General features: G+C 47.2%; 1 protein-coding gene across 8 annotated transcripts in view; it reads right to left on the reverse strand.

The window, feature by feature from the left end:
- Positions 1 to 862: 862 nt before the first annotated feature.
- The window catches only part of APBB2 (amyloid beta precursor protein binding family B member 2), a 378025-nt gene continuing 354850 nt past the window's right edge, over positions 863 to 24037 (reverse strand). For all 8 annotated transcript variants that reach the window (XM_055326622.1, XM_055326620.1, XM_055326618.1 and 5 more), the window contains 6 exons: positions 16194 to 16308; positions 13330 to 13417; positions 12381 to 12464; positions 10625 to 10740; positions 8813 to 8992; positions 863 to 4284 (listed from right to left, as the gene is read on the reverse strand). In XM_055326622.1, the coding sequence (XP_055182597.1) occupies positions 4117 to 4284; positions 8813 to 8992; positions 10625 to 10740; positions 12381 to 12464; positions 13330 to 13417; positions 16194 to 16308 (751 nt within the window). In that variant the 3' untranslated portion in view covers positions 863 to 4116. The remainder of the gene's footprint in view (positions 4285 to 8812; positions 8993 to 10624; positions 10741 to 12380; positions 12465 to 13329; positions 13418 to 16193; positions 16309 to 24037) is intronic.

A 24037-nucleotide genomic window follows, 5' to 3' on the forward strand; every position in this document is an offset into this window, starting at 1 on the left:
TCTGGTTACCTTGGATTTTGGACTTAGTGCTTGTACAACATTATTGTTTATTAACATCAGGTTCTTTAAAGTAATGAAAGCTAGACTCTTAATACTAGGAAGACTGCTCCCACCCATCCCGAGCTGGTGACTAAGGATGCCAGCTGCCCTTCCTGATTGCCCCATCAGGGCAGTGCGATAAATTACTCAAAATTTAAAGTGACTATAGTTCTTACCAGGTGGAAACCTGCAGTAACAGTCAAAGCACAATCTTTCATTACTAACGTGGTTTTTAACTTGAGGTTAGAATCATCTGAAGAGAGAATGACTAGCGTGGAGATTCTACACTGGTTATTTCCATTCCTGGATCGATAGGACTGAGATGGCAGATGAATGAGCCAGACATTTTGTGCAGCTAAGTTTATTCTCACAACATATTACATTTAAATGTGTAAAAGTGGTCAACAGCAAAGGGGGCAGAAAGCAAAACCAAATGTTCTTTCAGGATAAACAAGCTGCTTTGGATGGCAAGGAGTGCTCTCATTGATAAAAGTGTGAGCGGAATCTTTTCTCTGAAGCTGAACTAAATTAAACTTCATTTTACTGGCTGTGTAGCACACATGTCAGCTGTGTATTAGGTTAAGGAAGCCTGGCAACCTAGAGAGCTAATGGTTTTATTAGTTAAATTGTGCTAGTCTCAGGGCTCTGCTTTTCGTGGGAATTCATGAATTTGTGTTGCAAATGCTTATGAAATGAGGCCATCATATGAGAAAAGGAGGAAAGAATTTGGGGCTTTCTAGTAAATGACCTGGTGTAGAATCATCTTACAAATCTCCATCATAAAATCAGAGTGGATTTTGTAAAAAAGTAGCAGTGCCAACAGTTTATCACAAAGAACTTATTTTAATGGAAATGGGTCTAAATGTCCCTTCATGCAACCAGACAGACACAAACAAAAAACAATGGTCCTAATTAGCTATAGGTGATCTTCTATCCAGGTGGAAACAAAGGGCTTGTGGACATGTGTCTTTTAGATGAGATCACATGTGCTGTGAAGAATATAAAAACAAAGCACCCAAGCAGTGCTTCAGGTTTGCAAAGTAAAGTTTTTGCCATAGGCATGTTGGCTATTCCCCTTGATGCTGCCAAGGAGCACATATATGAGGTGGCAAGTCTGCGTCTATCTAGCTGCTTTTAAAAAATAAAAGGAACTTTAAGCATTTTGCCATTTCTTCTACATATTCCAATAAAAATGTGACTACAAATCATTACAAAACCACCTTTTAGGCGATGTATAGTTCACTGAGATTACTTAGGCCTGGATACACTGTGAGATACTATCCAGTCAAGATAATACATTAACACAATAATGCAGTATATTTCAGTAAAAATAGAATAAATAAAATAAAAATATTTCAAGCCGTATTTAACAGGTTAATTAAAACAATGATAAGACGTACGAGGAATAGCGGACATGGCCGCCTGTTTACCGCGTCGCAGGTCTAAAGAAGATGCATAGATAACTCAAGTGTCACCTCAGCGTCGGGTGAGACACCGCGCCCTCTCACAGAGAAATACACACATACTGTCACACGTACTTTTTGGCCATGGCAGAAAGTGTCTGAACGCTCTGTTTAACGTAATGGATTTTACAAAATTAATTGCATTTAGTACGCAAAGCTATTTTCAAAACAGAATATCTGCAGTAAAGTTTTCAGTATGTAAAGCCTATCATTCATCTTAACACATTCTATAATTGCATATATTAATCAGTTTGCTACTTAAAGCTAGCTCAGTATTCTTGATCCTGAAAACAAACAAAGGTATACCTTAAAAAATGAACAGTAGGTTCTGGTAGAGATTTCCAGTAGAGAAGTGGGTGACTGATTCAGAATTTTTCTCACACTAGAACCTTTCTTTCCCTGCGGAGATCGTGATGAAAGACCATCATCATTAAATTTTAAACAGCTTTTCGAAGGGCACGGTAAGGATTTTCTTAATGCGATAATTTCTTAGGATGGCACTGGTTACTTCAGATAGACTAGTATATAGGCTGGTGAGAAGCAGAACTCCTTTCTAGGGTGGCATCTTTTTTGTCACAACACTACAGTGCCAGCCAACAGTTCCAGGATTCTGAGGGAACGGAGGCAGGAGGCCACCGACTCCATCATGTTCTCTGGTGGCTAAGTACCATGGGTTAGGAATATCTCTACCACAAGTAACGTCATCTCTGGAAAATCTCGTGAGTTGAACAGGCTTGTGCTGCGTGTAGGATCCTGTTCTCTGCAACACGTTTGAGGCACACTGTAGGAAAATAGGCCTGGACTGAGTGAGGGCAATGGTTTTATGATTAATACCACTGCATGAGGAATTTGGATGTATTTCCCTATTTATACAGGGAATTCAAAGATTTTTCTTTCTTTTCTTTTCTTTTCTTTTTTTTTAATAATAACCAGTTATGCCCAGGGTAATTCTGGAGAAACCCTCACTGATGTGGAAGCAACATAACGTATAACAGAGTTGGGAAGCATGGGTTCTGGTCCTGGCTCTCTCATAAAGTTTTGAGACATCTTAGGCTAAGTGACTGAGCCTCTTGGTAGTTTATATATATTTTTATTTCTCAAATGTGTTTATAGAGTACCTTTCTCTACCTGTTAAGGCTCAAATGTGATAAGACTGTGGAAACCGTTTTGACAAGAACATAGTAGTGGATAAACAAAGTGTTACTTTTTATAACTGGATGTCTTAAAAATGTTAATTTTGACATTAAAAAGTTAACTAAGGCTAATATTTAGATTGGTCTCCTTAGCAACTTCTTTTTAAAACAACAATGTCAATAAGAGTCTAAATCTGTGTATCTTTAGAGGTGAGAAAATGTTATTTTTGGGACACTTGTTAAGCAGTTCATTGTTGCTGTGTATATTTCGCTCTGATACGAAATTTTTAAATCTTGAAAAAAATGGAAAAAATATAAATTTAAAAATATATCTAGTAAAGTCCAACAAATTCTAATATTAAATACATAAATTCAGAAAGATTCGATTTAATGTAATTTGTTGCCATGGACAATACATGTTGGACAGACAGCTTTCTGGGCAAAAAGCAGGAAGGTAAGACTGCATACAGAATCCTAGCAGGACATTTCACTAGGAGGACTAACATAATGACATGGTGGTAGAGAGTCAAAGTATGAATGACACTCCCTCAACTCCAAATTGCATATTGGCTGATTATCAAACTAAGGATGAAAGGCTTACGAGGAATATTTCATTGTAATGTTGTTTATGTAGAGAATGGCCATAGTGAACTATAATTCTCTAGCTGCATTGTACAATATAAGGCAGAAGTTTGAAATATGTACCACCCAAAATGCCTTATGATTTTCTTAAATCTTTTTTTTTAAATAATCGGTTTGAAAACCATCTAGAAAGGCTATTTTTTTGTTCATTTTAATTTCTCAAATTTGGTTTGTTTTTCACTTTTGAAGTTCACTTTTCCCCCAACATCCCACAAACAGCTGTAGACATGAAATGGTGTCTGTGTGTCAAAGAGCTCGTCAAGGAAAGCTGCCATTTGGTTCCTGTCCTGATGCCAACAGCCAATTGTGTCAACAAAAGGTTCAATTTTATGAAAGACTGAAACAAAAACTCATCATCCTATTTTAACAGCAATTCAATGGTATCTGGTATGCAGTGGCTACTCCAAAGTTGGAAACAGGGCAAAGTGCTGTAGGACTTAAACATTGCTTGTGACAGATCCAGTCAAGAAGACAGTGAAACTAACTCAGGTGTCATTTGCTCCAAGGACTCCGCATGAGTTCACTAGGAGGGGTGTGGCCACATTCTTCTCTGTGTATGTGAAGTTAAGTAATGTTCACGGTATTTACAATAAGAAAAAGACCTTCCACTGCTCATGATGTATCTGACTCATAGCAAAAAAAATTAGTCATGCTTCTTTTCATATCACATGATGGTGGCAAGACGAGAGAACATGCTTGTCTAACACTGTTTGGTTAAGGATAAATTCTCTGAAGACAAAGCATCAGCAACTGAATGGAAGGCCAGGTATCAGTTCATCTTCTTTAGTGTAGCTATTCAATCTTCAGGTAAATATTCCAGAATCCTTGGACATATGCAGCTATGGCGTCTCTGTGACAGGGCGTTTCTGTTTCAAAGTGTCAATGAGGGATAAGACCCCTCGTTTTACATTGGTCGTGACTCTTCTGGTCACGGAGTCTGCTGGCGGAGGAGGTGGTCGAACTTTCTGTGAAGGTGGCCTGGCTACCAAGCACTTCTGGTATCGTAACTGAAATAAAACAAAAATGTTTTATGGTCATTAATGACATATCATCCCTTCTTGTTTGATTTTAATTCACCAATGCATTTACTTCCAAAACGTAATGACTTAGCTCCTAAACATAAATCCAAGAGTTATTTCTTTTCTTAATGTGGGTATTTTATTTTATTTATTTTTTAAAAGAGTTTATTCATGAGACACACAGAGAGAGGCAGAGACACAGGCAGAGGGAGAAGCAGGCTCCATGTGGGGAGCCCAATGTGGGACTCAATCCTGGAACTCCAGGATCACGCCCTGAGCCAAAGGCAGATACTCAACCACAGAGCCACCCAGGCGTCCCAATGTGGGTATTTTATTTTTATTTTTTTATTTATTTATTTTAAAGATTTTATTTATTTATTCATGATAGAGAGAGAGAGAGAGAGAGAGAGGGACAGGCAGAGGGAGGAGCAGGCTCCATGCAGGAAGTCTGATGTGGGACTCGATCCTGGGACTCCAGGATCATGCCCTGGGCGGAAGGCAGGTGCTTAAACCGCAGAGCCACCCAGGCTGCCCCAATGTGGATATTTTAAATGCTCCCAAATGATCATTATGCTTGGGACACATGGGTGGCTCAGTCGGTTAAGCATCCAACCCTTGATCTCAGCTCAGGTCTTGATCTCAGAGTTGTGAGATCGAACCCCGCATTGGGCTCTGTGCTGGGTGTGGAGCCTGCCTAAAGAAAAACAGATCATTCAGCTCAACAAAGTTGAAAGTTATGGCTTTCCACATCCATCTCCATCGTCTACTTGTTCTCTATACAGATAGGCAGGTTGCAATTAATGTACCTAATAGTCAAAGAGCTAATGAAAAGGATCAGGAGAGACAGTATTTGAGTTTTGTTGGAGACATGTACATCTCTGTACAAGAGGTAACTGCTCATGGCTAACTGGGAGACAACATGGTGGAAAGGGCACAGACTGAAGCGAGGCTCTGTCCCTTATGTGAACTCTGACCCAAGCAAGTTATTCCATCTCTCAGCCTTAGTTTCTTCCATGTAAAATGGCACAGAACTGGGACCTTTACAGAGGGCATTATGAATAAGGAATCCTTGCAGAAGGCTGAAAACAGGCCTAGCAACACTGAAGGCATTCATAAGTATTTGCTCTCCCTCCTGTTTCCTGCTTTAATAAAAAAGAATGATGTATAAGATTTCAGGATACATTTTATCTGCAAGCTTGAATCCTCATGGATTTAAAAAGTTTAAGTAGCTTCTACACCCAACATGAGGCTCAAACTCACAACCCCGAGATCAAGAGTCACACACTCCACTGCCCAAGCCAGAAGCCCCTAAACCCTCATGGAATTTAAAATGTCCATGAGCACTGTTGGCACCCCAGATAGTTTCTCTCCTTCAGAAATATAATCGACTCACTTTTTTTTTTCACTCTTATATTAATGAAAAGTAATTCCTCAAAATTAGATGAGGAGGTTAAAATTTACCAAATGTTTTTTCCTAATTGAAGCACTTTAAAATCATTCCGTGGTTGATTTTTTAAACTCTGCTTAAACATTATGGGTTCTTTAGTACAGTGCGAAACAGGCTGACGCTTCCCTGTGGGAAGCATGAACTATCTACAGGAAGGACTCTGAGTCCCAATGCCGAGGCTACAGAACTGGCTCCTTTTGATCCAATCATCCAAGAAACTGAAACTGATTTCTCAAGTTTCCTCTGGGTCAGGTATCTTGCTAGGTCTGTATTACCCAAAGCACAGACTTCCAGAGCACAGATCTGTAAATGGACAGGTGTGGCATCGTAGTACACCCGACTAGGCATCTCTACTGTCAGGTGTGTCTGGTGTGAATCAAAATTGCACCTGGTGAATTTCATGAAGGCTCCCCCTCTCATTCTAGATGCCACCAAAATATCTTCAGCTGGCCTATACCACACAACTGCAAAAAGTGCCTAAAAATTAAGTAGATTCAAAAGAATGTGTTAACACCCCCAGATATTTGATATGGTGTAAATTCACGCGTAGATATTTCAGAGACAGATTCGTGTGGATCTGACTGAAGAGGAAAGCCACTGAGTCAGAAATGCTGGAATCTGAGTGTAGAGGAGAGTGTGATGTCACCAGTGAGCCTCATACTGGACTGGCCGAGCCGCTTCAGCTGGTCACCCTGTTACAATTAAAATCATAAGCAAATGAGTAAAAATGGTTTCTCAGAGAGAAAATGAGGCTGAGAATCAGAAAATAAGCTGTAACCAGTGATAAAGCTAATTATTTGTCACCAGCATTTAAAATGTACAGTTAAGGCGGAAAGCCATTCATTTTACAACTAAAACCATCTGTTAGGATCTTTTCCATTTCGTGAAATACCTCAAGGGTCACCCCCCACTTTTGCTTGACTGGGTGCTTCCACTTCCCATTGTCTTCATCCCCTGAGTGTCCTGCGCTGGGCCGGGGGGTTCATCTGGACTCCTCCACCAGCTTTGCCCCCCTCCCGCCCCTTCACTTGCAGGGGATCTGAGTCTGCTTCCTGGCTCCATAGCACTTGAGGGGAAACCCTATCCCAGACAGAGGCCCACGGTGTCAGAACCCCGCCAGCTCTTCCCCTCCCTCCTTCCTCCTCCCCTCTTCATTCAAAGATGTCCTTCAAGGGGAAGTCAGCTGGCCCCCTGTTCTTATGCCTGGCCTTTGCCATCTACATCCCATCTCAGTCTTTGCCTTCATTCTTGGCCTAGCAACCTCTTGCAACCTCCTGCGACACCACCTCTTGGATTCTTAGCATTTGGCTACTCTCGGGATCACTGTGACCCAATTAGGCTAAACCCCAACCCAAGGCTCTTAATCTACCACCAAGACCTTGCCCCAACTGTGTGTATGACCCCCGGTTCAATCCAGTGTTACTAGCTCATTTCCCTCTGCCTAAAAAATGTGCGAATTCTTCTGCACCCCCCATCGGAAAACCAGAAGCAAAACCCTCACTGCTGTGCTTCGAGCTACCCCTTCCATATCCGACTTGGTCCACCTTCAGGGTCTCTACATCTTTTTCCTCCTGGTACTTCTCAGGCCAGTGTGATTTTAATACTTTCATTTACAGTACCTTTTACACTACAGCAGAATTTTGGTTTATGTGTCTCCCCATCTACCTAAGCTCTGTAATGCAAGGATCTTAGTCCCAGGGTCCAGCCCATAAATGGTGGGTTGAGTTAAATGAACAGGTGCTTTAAATTCAGTATTCCTCATCCCCAGCCAGGCAATTCTCTACAACATCCCAAGCCATTTGCTCCTGCCATTGTCCTGGATTAGACCCTCTGAAACTCACATCTGGACCAGTATGGCCTCCTGGCCGAGCTCCCCACCTCAGCCTTGTCCTTTAAACCCATCCTCTACGTTGTTTTTGTTTTGTTTTTGTTTTTAAAGATTTTATTTATTTATTCCTGAGAGACAGAGAGAGAGGCAGAGACACAGGCAGAGGGAGAAGCAGGCTCCCTGCTAAAGCCTGATGCGGGACTCAATCCCAGGACCCTGGGTTCATGCCCTGGGCTGAAGGCAGATGCTCAACCGCTGAGCCACCCAGGGGTCCCTACTTTGGTTTCTTTTTTGTGGAGTATGCTTTTAAAATCTAGTATCAGTTCATCTCTCCTGCTTAACACCTCTCCTGTTTGCTGAAGATAATCACCTTGGCATGACATCACAGGCCCTTCATGATACAGACCTCACCTTCTTTACTTGGTTCCAGCAACCCAACCTGCTGTTGCTAAGAATTACTACCCACCCCAGGTTTGGATGCCTATATCCATTCTGTTCTGCAATTTTTCTAGAACTTTTTCAGTGCCCGGCATAACAGGTGCTGAAAGGATATTGGCAGAATGAATGATGAAGTGTTTTTGTTTGTTTGAAATCATATACATGGTACACAGAGCACCAGCTTTGTCACCTGAAAAACTTGGGGTCGAATGCAGGCTTTGTCTCTTACCAACTCTGCACCCTGAGCCCCGTTCTTTTCTCTAAGCCTCTGTTTTCTCACAAATAAAGCAGAACTAACAACCACCTTCCAAACAGTTGCTGTAAGGACTGAGTTCACAGATACAAATTAAATAAAATATGTAAGAACAACATGCTTAAACCAACTATCTGAAACAAAAATCATTTGGTACGCTGCATTTTTTAAGTACTAAGTTGGTTCTAAACGGTGCCAACTCATACATGGCCAACATTTCCTGATCATATACTGAAATTAATTAGGGATCAAGACTTAAGAATCCTCCAATTTGTAGTTTTGAAGATCACTGCTTTCAATGGCACTGGAGTCTCAACAGAATGCAGCTCCATCCAGTCCGGCTTCTTGTGGGTGTCCTTGGCTGTTGAGATGGCGAACTGCTCGTCATCACGGATGGCATCCACAGGAGCGAGGGCATTATACAGCAAGGCATTACTTTAGAGGTTAGATGTATTTTCTTTCAAATTAGTAACTCTGCACTAATTTACTGCACATAAAACAAAAGCAGTGGCGTGGAGCTCCAGTAGCTCCCTGGAGCATGATTACTCACCATGCAGGCGGCCTGCACCGCCTCAGACACGTTACCCGCATTAGGCTCGCACCAGAAAACATGGCACTCAAAGCGCTGGTTCCCAGTGTCCATGATGAAGGCAAACGTATGGACATCCTTCCCGACACCCATGAAGGACAGGAATCGCACGCGGCACTCCACTAAGGTTTCCTCTTCATTCTGCAAGACATGCTGGTCAGCAACCCGCTCTGTCTGTGAAGCCAGGCGACAGTCATAAACATGCTCATTTCTTAAATCATAGACTCAAGCCTGGAGTGGCTGCGTACAGACACTGGTATTCAAAATATATAGCTAGACTGGATTTAGAAAGGACTCATGTATTTTCTAAATATGTCCGGAGAGGCCATCACTACTATATGGGTGTCTCATCGACATTTAACTGTGCTCTAAACTACACTAGCTGTGCTTCTGTGTGTTCTGTTCTGTCTGCCACACTCCAAGCCTGTGTGTTCACTGTGGGCAGGGGCAGTGTCATGTGTACTTCTTAGGCTTTGCCCACACAGGGCACCTGGTGGCTCAAAACCCATCTGCCCAGGCGAACCCACTGGAAACCTCAGAGCACCAAGAGAAAAGGAGCTACAGGATCTCCTTCTCATGCTAAGTAGCACACTGTTTCACATTTCTATCTAAAACCATGTAGAAAAGCTGCCAAATCACTCCTCCCCCTCCACAAACTGGCGTCCATATGGTATCCATATGATGCAGTGTAAAGAAACGTTCAGAATCCATTCTTACAAACACCACATCCTTTGCATCAACCATATGCAATTTCTGAATTAGTAAACACATCCAGAATGTTGACTTTTGGATCATTAACATCTCAACTTACTAGATATTCACTCAGGTGCTATGGAATTCTTTCATAGGCAAATGAAACTAGCCTGAGACACCAAGAAGTTTTCTTGGGAGAAATGGTGTTTAGGTTGACACCCGGGTAAGGGTTGGGTAGGCAAAGGGGTGGAGCACAGAAGGAGCAGCACTTGCACACGGTGAGGGAGAAAGGGGCTCGACACATTTAGAGACTTAAGAAGACCCAGCTTGGTGGGCTGGAGAGGCAGGCAGGGCCAGTGAGCATCACTCCTAACGCCTTCTGAGAAGGGGAACTGGGCTTGAAGGTGACCTTCCAGTGGACGGTATCGAGAGCAGGCCAACGCCTTGTGCTCTTTCCACAACAGGTGCTTCACAGAGGGTGAACTGAGAAGTGGTCCCGAGCCTAGAGAAGACCACCTGGACCGAATCGTGAGCTTGTTGCTTCTAGTTGTTGTGACCATGGGCACTATTTGCCTCAGTTTCCTTAACCAAAGAATGGGTAATTTGATTTGAGGCTAATGCTGGCTTCTCTTGATGACCAGTGGCCTCTGCTACCAATGACAGAACCAGGGGACTTTCCACAACAGAAGTGTCTCCTGTGCCTCAACTCCAGACAAACAGCCCAATCCATACTGAAAGCCTGGAGACGAGCCTGAACACCAAATCCCACAATGAGTGACTGCCGGCGTCATATAGGTACCTCTAGCAAATTACTTCAATCTCTTGGGCACCAGAGCAAGAAAGAATTGGGAGTACCAAAATAGATGCTTCTTAGTTCAAAGAAAAGCAAAGTTATGCCAAGATCCAGACACAAAGGACAGAAAAAAGAAAAAAAAAATTTTAAATGCTGGCTATTTTAATCACAATTAAGCACACCCCCAGAGGTCCAGCCTTGGCTTTGTGTCTCCATTTCATGGAAGATTACTGTAGCCAGTTTCATTGTAACCCACGAAGACCCACTGCGCGTACGATCCCGCTCACCTTTTCACTGATGACAGTCACAGTAGCATCGGCTACATTCATGTTCACAGACAGCCAGTCCTCCTGGTTCGACGAGGTCATAAGACTTTCTATGGCATTGTTCAGGGTATCCATTCCTGTGGATAGAACAGATCACTGAGGAAGCTCCTAAAGCCATTTATCACTCTCCAGTGTGGGCCCAAATCACCCAGTATCAGCTACACCCAAGCAGATCTTTTTCTTTTTCTTTTTGGTATTTCGTTGGGAGCATTTCATTGCTTGAAAGAAAAAAAACAAACAAACAGCTTTTTCAACAGAAAGAAGGGTCATGAGAACCTCCAGAGAGGTACCCAACTGGACCATGGTACTACTTTCCTTCCAGAGAGTCCCACCCCGAGTACATAAATAGCACTTAAGCAAATGTTACTTTTCCCTAAGCAAGGAGTCTTGGGAAAGGGAATGGGACAGAATCCAGCATCTTCCAGAAAACCCCACCTTCCTCCACCTTCCTCTGCTCCTTACACAAGGCCACATCTGGGAGGCCCGCCTCCTGAGCAGGGTGCACGATGCCCCGGGCCCTGCTGCGGGGTGTTGTGTGGCAGTGTGAGCGGGGAGGTGGGAACAGCAGCTTCACTGAGGCATCATTCACATATAGCTCACTCGTTGGAGGTGTACGATGCAGTGGTTTCTGGTATATTCACGGGATTGTGCAAACCATCACCACAATCAAATTTAGAACATTTCTATAACCCCAAAAAGAAAGCCTGTATGTTTTAGGGGGTCACCATCTATTTCTTCCCAGTCCCCTGGCCTGTCCAGAGGTTGGTCTATTCTGGACATGTCATACACATGGGATCATACGGCGTGTTTCTTTGCATCCGGCTTCTTTCATTTGGCGTACTGTCTTCCAGGCCAACCCATGCTGGTACTTCATGCCTCTTTACTGCCAAGTAAAATTACCAAGTACAGCAGTATCCCATTTTTGGGGGGGAGGGGGGCAGTATCACATTTTATTAATCCATTCATCAGTTGATCGACATTTGTTTCCACTTTTTGACATTGATGAATAACGCTGCTGTGAGAGTTGGTGTGGAAAGATGTTTTCATTTCACTTGGGTAAACGCTCAGGAGCAGAACTGCCGAGTCCAATGGTAACTCTGCGGTTCACCTTTGGAGGAACGGCCAGACTTTTTTTCCAGAGTGGCTGTGACCATCTCACTTTTTCCCAAGCAGTGCACAAGGGTTCTGATTTCTCTGCAGCCTCTTCTCCCCAGGGGAAGGCTCCATGTCCCAGCCTCCTTTGAGCATGGTACGGCTGAGCAACCCAGCTCTGCCCCAGGCTGTGAGCCAACTGCAGTGTGTGCCACCTGGGGGTGGCACCTCGAAAGGAAGGCATGAGGGCTCCCTCCGCCTTCCCCCCTGCCCAGTGGTCACCAGCACTGATGGCGGTACCCGGTCCCAGAGCGGGCGGCTCCCTGCGAGAAGGGTGCAGCCCTTGGGAGCCCTGGATCCTGCATCTCCGCGCCGCAGCGTGAGCCATGCGTCTGCCCTGTTAAGTCCCTCTATTCTGGGGACAAAGTGATGGGGCAGCTTAGCCCGTCCTCTATTGCTCTCTGGATCAGGACCGTGTACATGCCCTGGCTGGTGACAGTGCAGGGGCCCGATTCAAGATGGGGGAGAGGGATTAGAGGAGCAGAGCCCACCCCTCGGGGGGACGATCACCTCCCAGGAGCTCCCAAGCGCTTGCAAAGTGAAAGGACATAAACGTTTCACATACCGACTGGTTTGTCTACGGGTAACATGCCCAAGTACTGCACATGGAACTTCTGGACCAGCTCAGTCTTTGGTGTTGGAAAGTCTACTGCAGGAGAACAAAAGCAACAGACTTTCATCGTGGTTCGGACACCCACACCACAGCCGGCCGCCACGCTGTGCGCCGTCCGGATTGCCCAGCACACCGCCCGTGCCACGACGTCCTGTTGCTAGAGGGGGTGCGGCCCCTGTTCTGTGAGAAGAGCATCTCTTCCACCAGACACTGCGGCTCTCTCACTCAAAATCCCACCTGACTTTCATTTCTAGGCAGGGAAGCATTTGAAAGCAGAACGTGGAATGGATGCATTAAAAGCTGCTGCTGTCTTTTTTCATATATGCTAAATCCAGCGGTTTTGATGGTCTATTTGGGAGGAGTGGTTGGTGGCCCAGAGAAAACGGAATCACAAAGGGCACCGAGACAGGAAAAGTAACAGCATCCCCCCACGTGTCTCCAGTTGTATTTTATAGACCTGACCTCTAACATTATGTTAGTTTCAGGTGCGCAACAAGTGACTCGGCGCTCGTACGTATCGCCAAAACAATCACCGCAGGAAGTCTCCTTGGCGGTGATCATTATAGTTGGCAAAAAAAATTTTTTTTCCACGTCAACCCACATATTTTTAGACCAGCTGGTTCTTATCTCACGCTATACATGAATTATAGAAGCACTAAAGATAATATTCTCTAGTTTTGTCCAATAACAACAAAACTCATCCTGGTCCTTTGTGCCTAATTCTGTCGGCACAAAACAAACTCTGTGCCAGGAGGACCCCCTAGTGCGTGCTCGGTGAGCATCTGTGGGTTAAGCATGGTTCTGCAGGAGACTAGAAATGGCAGGGAACCCCACGAGGCCCTCTGGGTCTTCACCAGGCTGCAGAGCGCCAGCATGAAGGGAGCAGGTGCTGCTCGCCTACCTTGCAAGGGAACGTCGAGGTTCACATTGGTTCTTTCCTGTAGGGAACTGCAGGCCAGGGCTTTGGCATTCTTCCGTTCGGCCATAATCTGAAGAGGAGAAAACACACCTGTGGTTTGTGGTTACAGACCCCCGTCTTCAGCCTTTCCAGCCAGGAAAGGGCCTGAGGTGACTTTACTTCCAAGTTGAATAGGTTTTTGTCTACCACCTGACCACCCCCCTCTGCGTCGCTGAGCTACTTTGAGAACTGCGCTCATTTTCCCCAGGGGTAACAGGTGAAGGACTATCCCCCTGAGGAGCAATCCCCCTGAGGAGATTGCTTGGAAATGCTTCCTCCTTTCCCCAGGCTCCCACCTCTAGGGAGACAACCCAAACAAATACCCTCTGCTGGTCCACTGCGGTCACTGGAACATACAGCAACAGACTTTTCTCATTGCTTCTGAATGTTGACTTCTTGGCACCCTTTTCAGGGCTCGGGGGTTAGTGTTTGTGGGTTCAAATCCCTCCTTTGCTACTTACTAGCTGTGTGACCTTGGGCCAGTCACCTGACCCCTTGTGTCTCGTTTCCTCTTTGCACGTGGGAATAATAATATTTATGTCCCCAGTGATAATGTGTTGTCAGTTCTGAGGACTGAATGTCAGCACTCAGAAATATTCCCTGCTCTGGGGGTTGTTATTCTCAAATCTATCTGTGGTCTGCTGTTAGGGGCACTAGGATCATTTTTCACTTCTGTTCACGAAGTGCTGTTGGTTTAGGGACTGGAGGAAACCCACCCTTTAGGGACCCCAAAAGCAACTCCTATCTTCATTCCCAGCCCAAGCTTTCCATTTCAGGTGGAACAAAAGTGACTTCCTCCCCAGAGCTCCACTCCAGCCCTCTGTGGGTCTGCGCCTGGAATGGCAGGCAAGAGGGCTGCTCCCAATAACATCACATTTTTACTGAGCACTTGCTCTGTGTTAGGGCCACGCTCGGGGGGCTTTACACTAGAATACAAGCTCCACGAGGACAAAGATTTCTTTCTTTCCTGTTTTAGCCTCTGCTGTATTCTTAGAACAGGACTTGGCACACACACGATGTTCATGAAGGGCTTTCTGCTGCCTGAATGAATGGAGATAATGATGAGCAGGGAGTGTGCTGCAAAGCTGCAGGCTATGCCGGGGCCCGTCAATGCCAGAATGGGATAAATGGTGATGGCCAGACCAGCACCGACCCTGCATGCGCTGGTCACCCTGCATGCCCTGGTCACCTGGATCAGAGTCGGCCCAGCTCCTCCCCTCCCTTAGGAAACGTGGGTGGCACCTGCTTTGCTTCTGATGCACAGATACCAGGCTACAGCCTGGGCCTGGCTAGCTGAGGAAGTGCTGTAATGAGGCGGGGTCTTGACATCTGCCTCGAACCAGAAAGGTGATGCTCAGCAGGGGCGGTGGCCAAGTCTCATGTTCAGATTCAGTCAGTCAGTCTGGGGGTGGAAAGGCCTGGCTGAAGGACACCTGTGCCAGTGCCCTGGGCACTTGGCCCACCACTATTTGAACACCAGCTGGCGGTGATGTTGCTAAAACATCAACCATCCTGGTACTGCACTCCTTGGAGGTCCAGGGACAGAGTGGCCAGTGGTCTGCTCTCTACTGGCTCGCCCTTGGAACACTGTGTTCATTCAGGGGGAGCCAACTAGAGAGCACAGAAGAAGAGGGTTAGGAGCCTCGTAACCTTGTGACCCAAAAGAGGTGAGGATTCTGGAGGAAGGAGGACAGGAACAGGACTGCGCAGACACCTGTCTAGCACCCCCAAACGTATAGGTACAGTCCACAGCTTCAAAGGTCTTCCAATGGTAAAGGGCTGCCCAGCAAGCAGATGAAATGGAGGATTCTTTCTTTGTGGCTATAGATCACACATCTCAAGTAAATCTATGGAGGTTCTGGAGGGGATGATTTCAGGTCTACGCAAGAAAGAACTCTCTAACAGCCAGAGCTGCTCAATAATACCACAGTCTCCTGAGAAGTGCAAGACTCTGTTAAAGGGGGTCACAGAGGTGCGGGCAGAGGATGGGGATGTTTCTATCAGGACTGCTCTGCTGGAGGGGAAGGAGGAAGGGAGGCTGGTCCGGCAACATCCAGCTGTCCGTCCTCATTCTGAGCCTCTGGTTAAAGCAGTGGGACCTCGCCAGTGTGAGACCTTGACCACAGTCTGCCTCATGGCTGGTCGGCTTCCAGGAGCAGCTGTGTGTCCTCCTGAAGCCAGTGTCAGTCAGCTGCCTGCATTTCCACAGACACCCAGGTGGTTTCTTTCTTTCTTTTTTTTTTCTTTTTAACTCATGAGAGAGACAGAGAGAGGCAGAGACATAGGCAGAGAGAGGAGCAGGCTCCATGCAGGGAGCCCAATGTGGGACTTGGTCCCAGGACCCCGGGATCACACCCTGAGCCAAAGGCAGTTGCTCAACCACTGAGTCCCCCAGGAGTCCCCTCTTTTAAAAATATTTTCCCAGGTGGTTTCTTACCGTCCTCCCCTTTTCCAATGTTTTATGCTCAGATCTGGGGCCATGTCCCTGAAAAGTCTGCCCCGACTTCTTTCCCCCTTCTCCCTGTCGGGCTGGGGATACGCATCTCCACCCACCAGCCCTGCCACTGTTCTGTCCACCTAGCTCACCCTGCAAGCTGTGGAGGGGCCCAGGCTCGGCTCATCTCGGAGGCAGAGCATCACTGAGAGCAAGAGTGCTTTATCCCAGGGGGCTACACAGATGGTCTGCCCGTTTCTCCCTGAACATGACATGCAGGCCAGCATCCCCCCCGCCTTCACATCCCCTTCCCCACTCAGGCAGAGAGAAAGAAAAACAGAGGGACGGACCCCTGCATCCTGGCCCACCTTACCTTGGAACAGATTTCGTGGAGACTTGTGGCGATGGCTTTTGCTGGTGTGTCACATCGAAATACGTGACATTTCAAAATCCTCGTATCTTTGTCTCTTGCTACGTAAGCAAAATCTCTGTGCGAACAGAATTTATCAGGACATCAGAAAAGGGACCTCTAGCAACACACGCTCTAGTTACGAATGTTAGCTGAGCGAGCGGCCAGCGTGTCGGTGGCAGAGTAGGTATGCGGTGGGCAGAACCAAAACATAAACTTCACTAGCTGCCTGGGACACAGGGACAATTCCAGGGATTTAAGAATTCATCTCTGAGTAACTATACTGTTTCCCAAAGTCAGTGTCCTGAGCTCCTGGAATCTCTTATGACCAAAACCGAATTTTAAATTTTTTATATTATGTATTTATTTTTAAAGATTTTATTTATTTACTCATGAGAGACACAGAGAGAGGCAGAGACACAGGCAGGAGGAGAAGCAGGACCCATGCAGGGGAGCCCGACGTGGGACTAGATCCCGGGACTCCAGGATCATACCCTGGGCTGAAGGCAGACGCTGAGCCACTGAGCCACCCAGGGGTCACAAAACAGAATTTTTTAAATGAACCTTCTATCTAGAGCAATTATGATTATAGAAGCAAGAAGGGGCTTGAGACGAGCACGGATTTGCATGAGTGCTACCAAGACAAACACGGTGGTGCAGTGGAAGCAGAACAAGAAGCTCTGATGTGCAAACATGTGCCCGGAAAATGAGCAGAGCTCCAGCTGCTGGGGCCAGGTGAGAGGCTGTCACCGGGCAGGCTGCCACAATAGGAGACAGCACAGACTGAGAGCCCATCAGGGCCGTGAGATCCCGTTGGGTGGCTCACCCCGACCGAGGTGAGCTTACACACCTCGGGGAGCATGCAGCTGGCGCTGGATTTTTGTCTCTTTTACTGATGACAAGGGTAACGACTGGGACAGTACCTGGCTTCAAAGAACCAGGCTGTGCAACTAAATTCCTCCCTGTGATTATCGGAGGACGACGATGGTTTAAAGATCAAAGTACTCAAGAAAAAGAAATGCCCGCGTTGCTGCATCTGGATCACCATGATCTCCTTGTATATGCTGGTTAAGCCAGGACACGGTCTGCAGATTGTGTCTACAACCGCAGAAGAATTTATTTATTTACTTATTTATTTATTTAAAAAAGATTTTATTTATCTATTCATGAGAGATGCAGGAGAGAGAGAGAGACAGAGAGAGAGAGAGGCACAGAGACACAAGCAGAGGGAGAAGCAGGTCCCACGCAGGGAGCCAGACGTGGGACTCGATCCCGAGTCTCCAGGATCAGGCCCTGGGCTGAAGGCAGGACTAAACCGCGGAGCCACCCGAGCTGCCCTGATGAATTTATTTTGAATGGTTCCTCTTCATGTAAGAACTGGTGGTCTTTTCAGACTATGAAAATCACTTTCCTCAAGATACTCTTGGCTCTTTGGGAAGGCACAGGGGTCTACCCACTGGAGGCAACTGGACATCGTGAAGCTGTGGCCAGAAAAGCCTACCCTGCATCGCATGCCATGCGCAGTGGGGCTCCCCACCCCAGCTCCAGGTCGGGGGCACTTCGGCCTCAGCCTGTCCACACCTGATTTCAATACCTGCTCCCCCCTACCTCCTCCTTCCGCATGTTCTATCTCGGCTGGCGTCCTTTAGGCTAGAACCAAGAGGCCTTCCTACCCCCCCAGCACCCCCCAACTCCCCATGTCTGGCTTCCTGAAAACGTCCTGAACTTGTCCTCCCCAGCCAGTTCCACCACCCCTGGGGCAGTCTAAGCAGGTGGCCCCACCCCACCTCGCCTCACGGGGTCTCTACGCCCTGGTCACAGTGTGGGACTCAGGGCTGGGGGGAGCACCCTTCCCAGTGCTGCTGCAGCGACTCATACACCCTGGGTTCTGTCAGTATCTGTGACAGTCTGCATTCCCCACGACTCCCTGAAGCTCTGTGAGGATGGTATGTGCCTCATCAACCCCAATACCCACCCCAGACCCGGCCATGGAGGTCCTGACTGACTGGTCCTTCCTCTTTCAGAACAGCGCCTGCAGCTTGCATCCCAATTTCCTGTGGGGAAGCTGCACCCAGAGGTGCCCACGGGCTTTATGACCGTGGGTGGAGGGATGGGTCTGGGCGAAGAGCTGGGCCCACACTGAGGGGTGAGCAGTCTTGTCCTACCCTGTGCTCCTGAGGCCTTTCTGTTCTTGTCTCAACCACTATCAAGACAACATATTAAATAAGAAACGAGAGAAGGCCTCATTTCTGGAGAGCACGCTCAAGCAAAGTCCTGTTTCTGGCCCCCAGCTCTCCGGGTTCTTCTCTTTCCTAGATGGATCCTAAAAGGATATATGTGGTGTCTCGCCACACACAACCGTCTTCCTTCAAAATTCTACGTTCAGCTGCCATTTCTCCAAGGCCAAACCTCTTTGGTTCTCTGATCACCCACTCAAAGTCCAAACTCCATCTGGATTTCTAGAGTTCTGAAACCTGGCCCACCTCCTCTTCTAGCTCCCTTGTTCCAACCATGAGGCTCTCTGCTCTGTTCCAGAAAGGCAGGTCTTGACTCATGGCATGTCCTCTTGCATGGCCACTGGCCTCCCGGTAATGTCTGGGGTGCACTGTGGTCCATCCTACTCAAAAAAGCCTGCTTGGCCCTCTGTGCCCCAGGACATTGCTTGTGTCTAAACGCTTGTGGTATTTAAATTCTGTAGCACAAAGGATAAGAGCTTGTCACATCCTACCTTTCATAGTTACTGTGCAGACCTCAGAGTGTCTATTCTCAGAGACAGTAGGAAGCAACCAGGGACAAAGGAATCATGACTCAGGCAACCTCAGTTCTAGTCTCAGTCCTGAGTCCAGGAGCTACAGCAACTCAGGCATGGCATCTAACCTCATCTCTAAGTGAAGGAGCTGAGAAACACATTCCCAAGGTTCTTATCGGGCTGTGATACACCATGAGGTAAGCTTCCCAGTCCCAGCCTGCTCTTTAGGACCGCTGTTGGCCTGCGGCGCAAAGCTACCATCCGGAAGGAGGACACCAGCCCTGGTCAACGAGCAATGGCCCATCCTGGCAAACTGCAGCTCCGCGCCCTCCGCTCTTTATTATACAACCCCCGAGGAGTAATTTTTAAAAAAATTATTATTATTAATCTTCATTTTCTTCCGGCTCCAGGGAAAGTGATTAATGCCTCAGGCAACCATCTGGAACCCACATCTTCCCAAGGGAGAAGCTTAGCAGCCAAAGGCTTTGTTTCGGGGATTTTTTTTTTTTTTTTCCCAGCTTTGTCTTTTCCTGTGCGCTTTCAGGTACTGGGCTAATAGATCCGGGACGCAGGAAATCTGTCTGTTGGGGACAGTGAGTGAGTCCTGCAACGAGCCCTCTAGGGGCTTTATCTGCTTCCCCGGGGAGGAAAAAATGGGAGTTGTCTCCTCACTACCAGGGGTCAAGCGATTTGCATGGGAGACCTGTCCAGAGCCCAAGCTAAATACCCGAAGGCCCCACGCTCGGGTATTTGTAAGCTGTGGTGAGTCCTCTCTTTCAGACCTGGGGCATGGACAAGTTGAGCAACCTCCTTTGTGTGCAATGAAATGCATGTCTGATCTAATTTCATTATTATTTGGAATGAAACCCAAACATCGCTTAACTGGTTGTTTCAAAAGCTCAGCTTTTCAGCACCTCATTTCTGAAAAAGCCTGCGGTCTAGACAGAATCAGGACCCTTCTAAGATGCTCGCAGCCCAATTCTAGGATCTGGGAATGTGTTAGCTCACACGGCAAAGGGTGATCAAATAAAAGATGTTGAGATGGGGTTGTTATCCTGACTTATCTAGTTGGGCCAGACACAATGACGGGGAAAGAAGGACTTTGCTTCTAAGTAAGTGACAAACAGGAACAGCAGCCACCAGCTAAGGAAAGCCGGCAGACAGCCTTTAAAAGCTGGAAAAGGCAAGGAAATGGATTTTCTCTTGGAGTCATTAGATGTGCCAAAACCATGATTATACCTGGAATACTCATTTTAGATTTCTGATCTCCAGAACTGTAGCAGAATAAATTTGTGTTGCTTTGAGCCACTGTTTATCACTGCTAGGGGGCTTTATGGTCTAACTAAATTATGACTTAATTAAAGATTTTTATTTAAAAACATATTCCATTCCCTTCCACAAATACCTTCTGAGCCACGATTACGTGCCAGGTGGACAAGGCTCCGTCTAGGAAGCCCACTGTCTAATGGTACAGGTGTCCAGTGAGATTCACGGTGCATCTTTAAGTATCACACAGACCTCACCAGGGTGAGAAGGGCAGCAGACAGTTCCCAGAAGGTTCCGTGAGCATGAGCAAAGGCATGGACATGAGAAAGTCCACAGAGCATTCGGAAGAACTGCTGGCCCAGTGCATACGCCTAGGTACTGTGGCAAAGGGCCACGGTGGGACTGCAGGGAGGTTGTACCTGTGTCCCCCCCCCCACACACACACACAGCCTGGCCCTCAGAGCCTCGGAATATGGCATGTGACCCTGCACAATACGTGTTTTAAAAAGTTTCTTTAGGTGGGATGAAGTGAGTCAAGGGAGACATTGACTGGGGGCTGCTGCTCAATGTCCAGGTGAGCAGATGAGTATGAAGCAGGCTAGGTTAGCATCTGTGAGAACAGGGTAAGAGGAGACAGACAGAAAGGAGGTGCTAGAAGGATGGCTGGCAGGACTGATGGGTGGGGCTGAGGAGAGGGCAAAGCCAGAATGACTCTTGCTGGGCCAACTAAGTGCCCTCGAATGCACAAGGCCAGGAGAAGGGATCTGGTGAAGGAAGGAAGTTCATGAGCTCGGGTTGGATGGAAGTGTGAGGGTGTGAGGTGCTGGAGGGCCACCCACTGGCCAGGCCCACCAAGCAGGAGGACACTCAGTCCCTGAGCGTGGGCCTGTGGTCTGGGCTGGAGACACGGATCTGGGGAGCAGCTGAAGTCAGGGCAGCAGATGAGAGCATGGAGAATGAGACAAGACAAAATGAGGCCTGGATTGGAAAAGAAAGGCATTTAAAGGCCTCACTGAGGCAGACGGCCCAATGAAAGATAGAGAAAGAGTGTGTGTGTGTGTGTGGGGGGGGGGAAGCCCAGGACAGGCTGGTTCCAAAGGCACTGAAAAAAGAGGGTTTCAGGAGAAATCTCCAGGGCTGCAGAGGCTGAACAGCAGGAGACCTGTCACTCGGTCTTAGTGACAGGGAAGAAGGGAGGTCTGTGGTGACCTTGGCCTCCTGGGCCTCTTCTCTGGAGGAGGGAGCTTGGGTCCCAGCTTTAGGAGACTGAGTTAAAAGAACACAGTATATCTGCTTAATTTTTTTTCCCCTTAAACTTCTCATTCTGGGGCCTTTCAAACAAACACAGAAGTAGAGGACAGTCCCCATGTCCCATCATCCAGTCTCAACAATAATCCAAGATGTTGCCCAGCCCAGCCTTTCAGAGAGACTTTTTCCAATAGTGTCAGGATTCTCAAAGACCTTATGCTCACACATCAGAGCAATCTGACCTTTTCTAGAGATCTTCCTGTGTTCCAAGGGGGACGAGAAACCTTGGGACTACAGTGCTCCTGAGAGATTGCAAACCTAAAAGGTTGTGTGTGACCAGCCTAGGGCCACACATGTGAATTTTGGAGGAAAAGCTCCAGGTGCCACTGGGTGTCACATAGCCAGGCAGGGCCCACGGTGGCTCTGAATCCACGTGAGGGTGAGGGTCAGGCCCACCTTCGCCTACAGAGCCCTCTATGGCTCTCCCGTTCCCTACCTCTTTCCTCAGAGCCACCAGCAGCTGTGGGGCGACAGCTCGGCTGAGATGGGCTCAGATGGGCTTCTATGCCGCCTCCTGGTTGACCAGGCACCCAGTGGTCATGCATTCCCCAGGCCTTCGGTGTGTTCATTTACATCCACAGAGCCCAAATGATCTCTGAGGTCCAGTCAGAACACAGTTCCTATTTTTCCCAACAGATTCTTCTAGATGTCCGTCTGTCTGAGACATTCCACCTGACGCTCAGGTGCAAGCACCGCTTTTGTCCTCCGCTCTGGCTTGTTCCACTGACAATGCTCAATGAGGAGCCATTTGCTAAAAGAGGCTCTGGTCCAGGCCCCCGCTCCCCACACACAGAGTTGTGCCCCATTCCTTTCTCGCGATCATGGGGATCACTGTGTCTCCTTTAAAAACCAGGAATGACAAGTTTACAGCTGTACCTACCTGCGTCCCTTCCTTAAACTCTAACAGAAGAGAGCAGTAGCAATTAACTCCCTCTCCCCTTTTGTTTACTGGGTCCTTGTGTTTCCCACTCTCTCTGGTTCCTCTCCTTTTGCTGGTCCCCCCTGCTGATTACTGCCCCAGGGGGCTGGCCTCCAATCCTGCCAGGGGAAAAATGTCAGGGCTGAGACACCTTCTGTGGCAGCCTCAAATTTCTTCATGGCAAGGAACAAGGACAAAAGAATGCTTTTACTGTTTCCAGTTGAACAGCAGTTTAACCGCCCTGCAGGGGCTTAATCCATCTTTAGGGAATGAATGAAGAAACGATTCTTTATTCTAATGGGTTCTATTAAAAAAAGAGCCCAAACTACTCACCCTTTCCCTGGATCTCTCCCCTGCAACCCTCTTAGAGACAGGGCATTTGCTTGTGTGTTCCTCTCTCCCCTAAAGGAATTTATGAGGCACCTACAGACCTCTTAGTGGGGTTAGCCAGGCTAACATTTCAAAGCCCTGTCCACAGAAGCCGGGAGAGGTTGGTATCTAGACTATTTCAGTGATACGAGATCTTATTTACTTAACGAATCAGCCTGTTTCACCGCAGGAATGTTCCCGGGGAGCCAGAACATATATATATATTTTTTTCTAAATGATGAACTGAAACTTGCCTCCTTGCAACTTTGGCTTGTGGGATCGAGCTTTGCCTCCTGATGCAGAAGCAGGAGAAGCTGAGCCTGCTAGCTGCAGGAGAGCCCAGGCATGTGCAGGGGAGGGACTCGTTCCCCTCTTTTCTAGGAGATTCCTTTCCATTCACTCTCACCTAATTTCCTCTGCTAGCATTCCTTAGCTGGGCTCCACAAAAAGACAATGCCTTCCACAGAATCTGGGTTTGCTCCGGTCATATCCGTGCTGCGTGATGCTGGGAATTTGTGAAGGCCGGCACATGACAGGCATTCGATTAATGGTAGCTGTCATTATACATAAGGAAAAGGTCAAAGAGAGGACCCCCTTTGAAATTCTGTCTCCTTCTCCATGAGAGATGTTTAAGTAAATATTTGAGTTCATAGGATTATAGTAAGACTCTCTGAAATGTACCTACAGACCCCTGCCTCCCGGTTGGTTTATCTTTCTGTAGAAGCTATAAGCTACTACTGCAGTTGTTGTTACTACCACGGAGGACGGGCCCCACACCAAAATAATGACAAACAGGAACAAAGAAATCTGAGCCAAATATTGCATGTCTAGCCCTCTATGACAAACGGCTTTATCTCCACTTTGTTTTACGTGCACAGGGGCTGGAGGGAAAAGAGTCCTGTTTTCAACACTGTTTGCTCTTCTCTGCCTCACTGCTCCGATCTTCTGATGGTACTTTGAAAATCTCATTTTGGAAATGCTGGTGAGGATGCAGAGAAAGGGGAACCCTCTTGCACTGCTGGTGGGAACGCAAGCTGGTGCAGCCGCTCTGGAGAACAGTATGCAGCTTCCTCAGGAAGTTGAAAATAGAGCTATCCTACAACCCAGCAATTGCACTACCAGGTATTTACCCCAAAGATACAGAGGTAGTGATCCAAGGAGGCACCTGCACCCCAATGTTCATAGCAGCAATGTCCA

Source organism: Nyctereutes procyonoides, unplaced genomic scaffold, assembly GCF_905146905.1.
Source record: "Nyctereutes procyonoides isolate TBG_1078 unplaced genomic scaffold, NYPRO_anot_genome, whole genome shotgun sequence".
NCBI classification, from domain to species: Eukaryota; Metazoa; Chordata; class Mammalia; order Carnivora; family Canidae; genus Nyctereutes; species Nyctereutes procyonoides.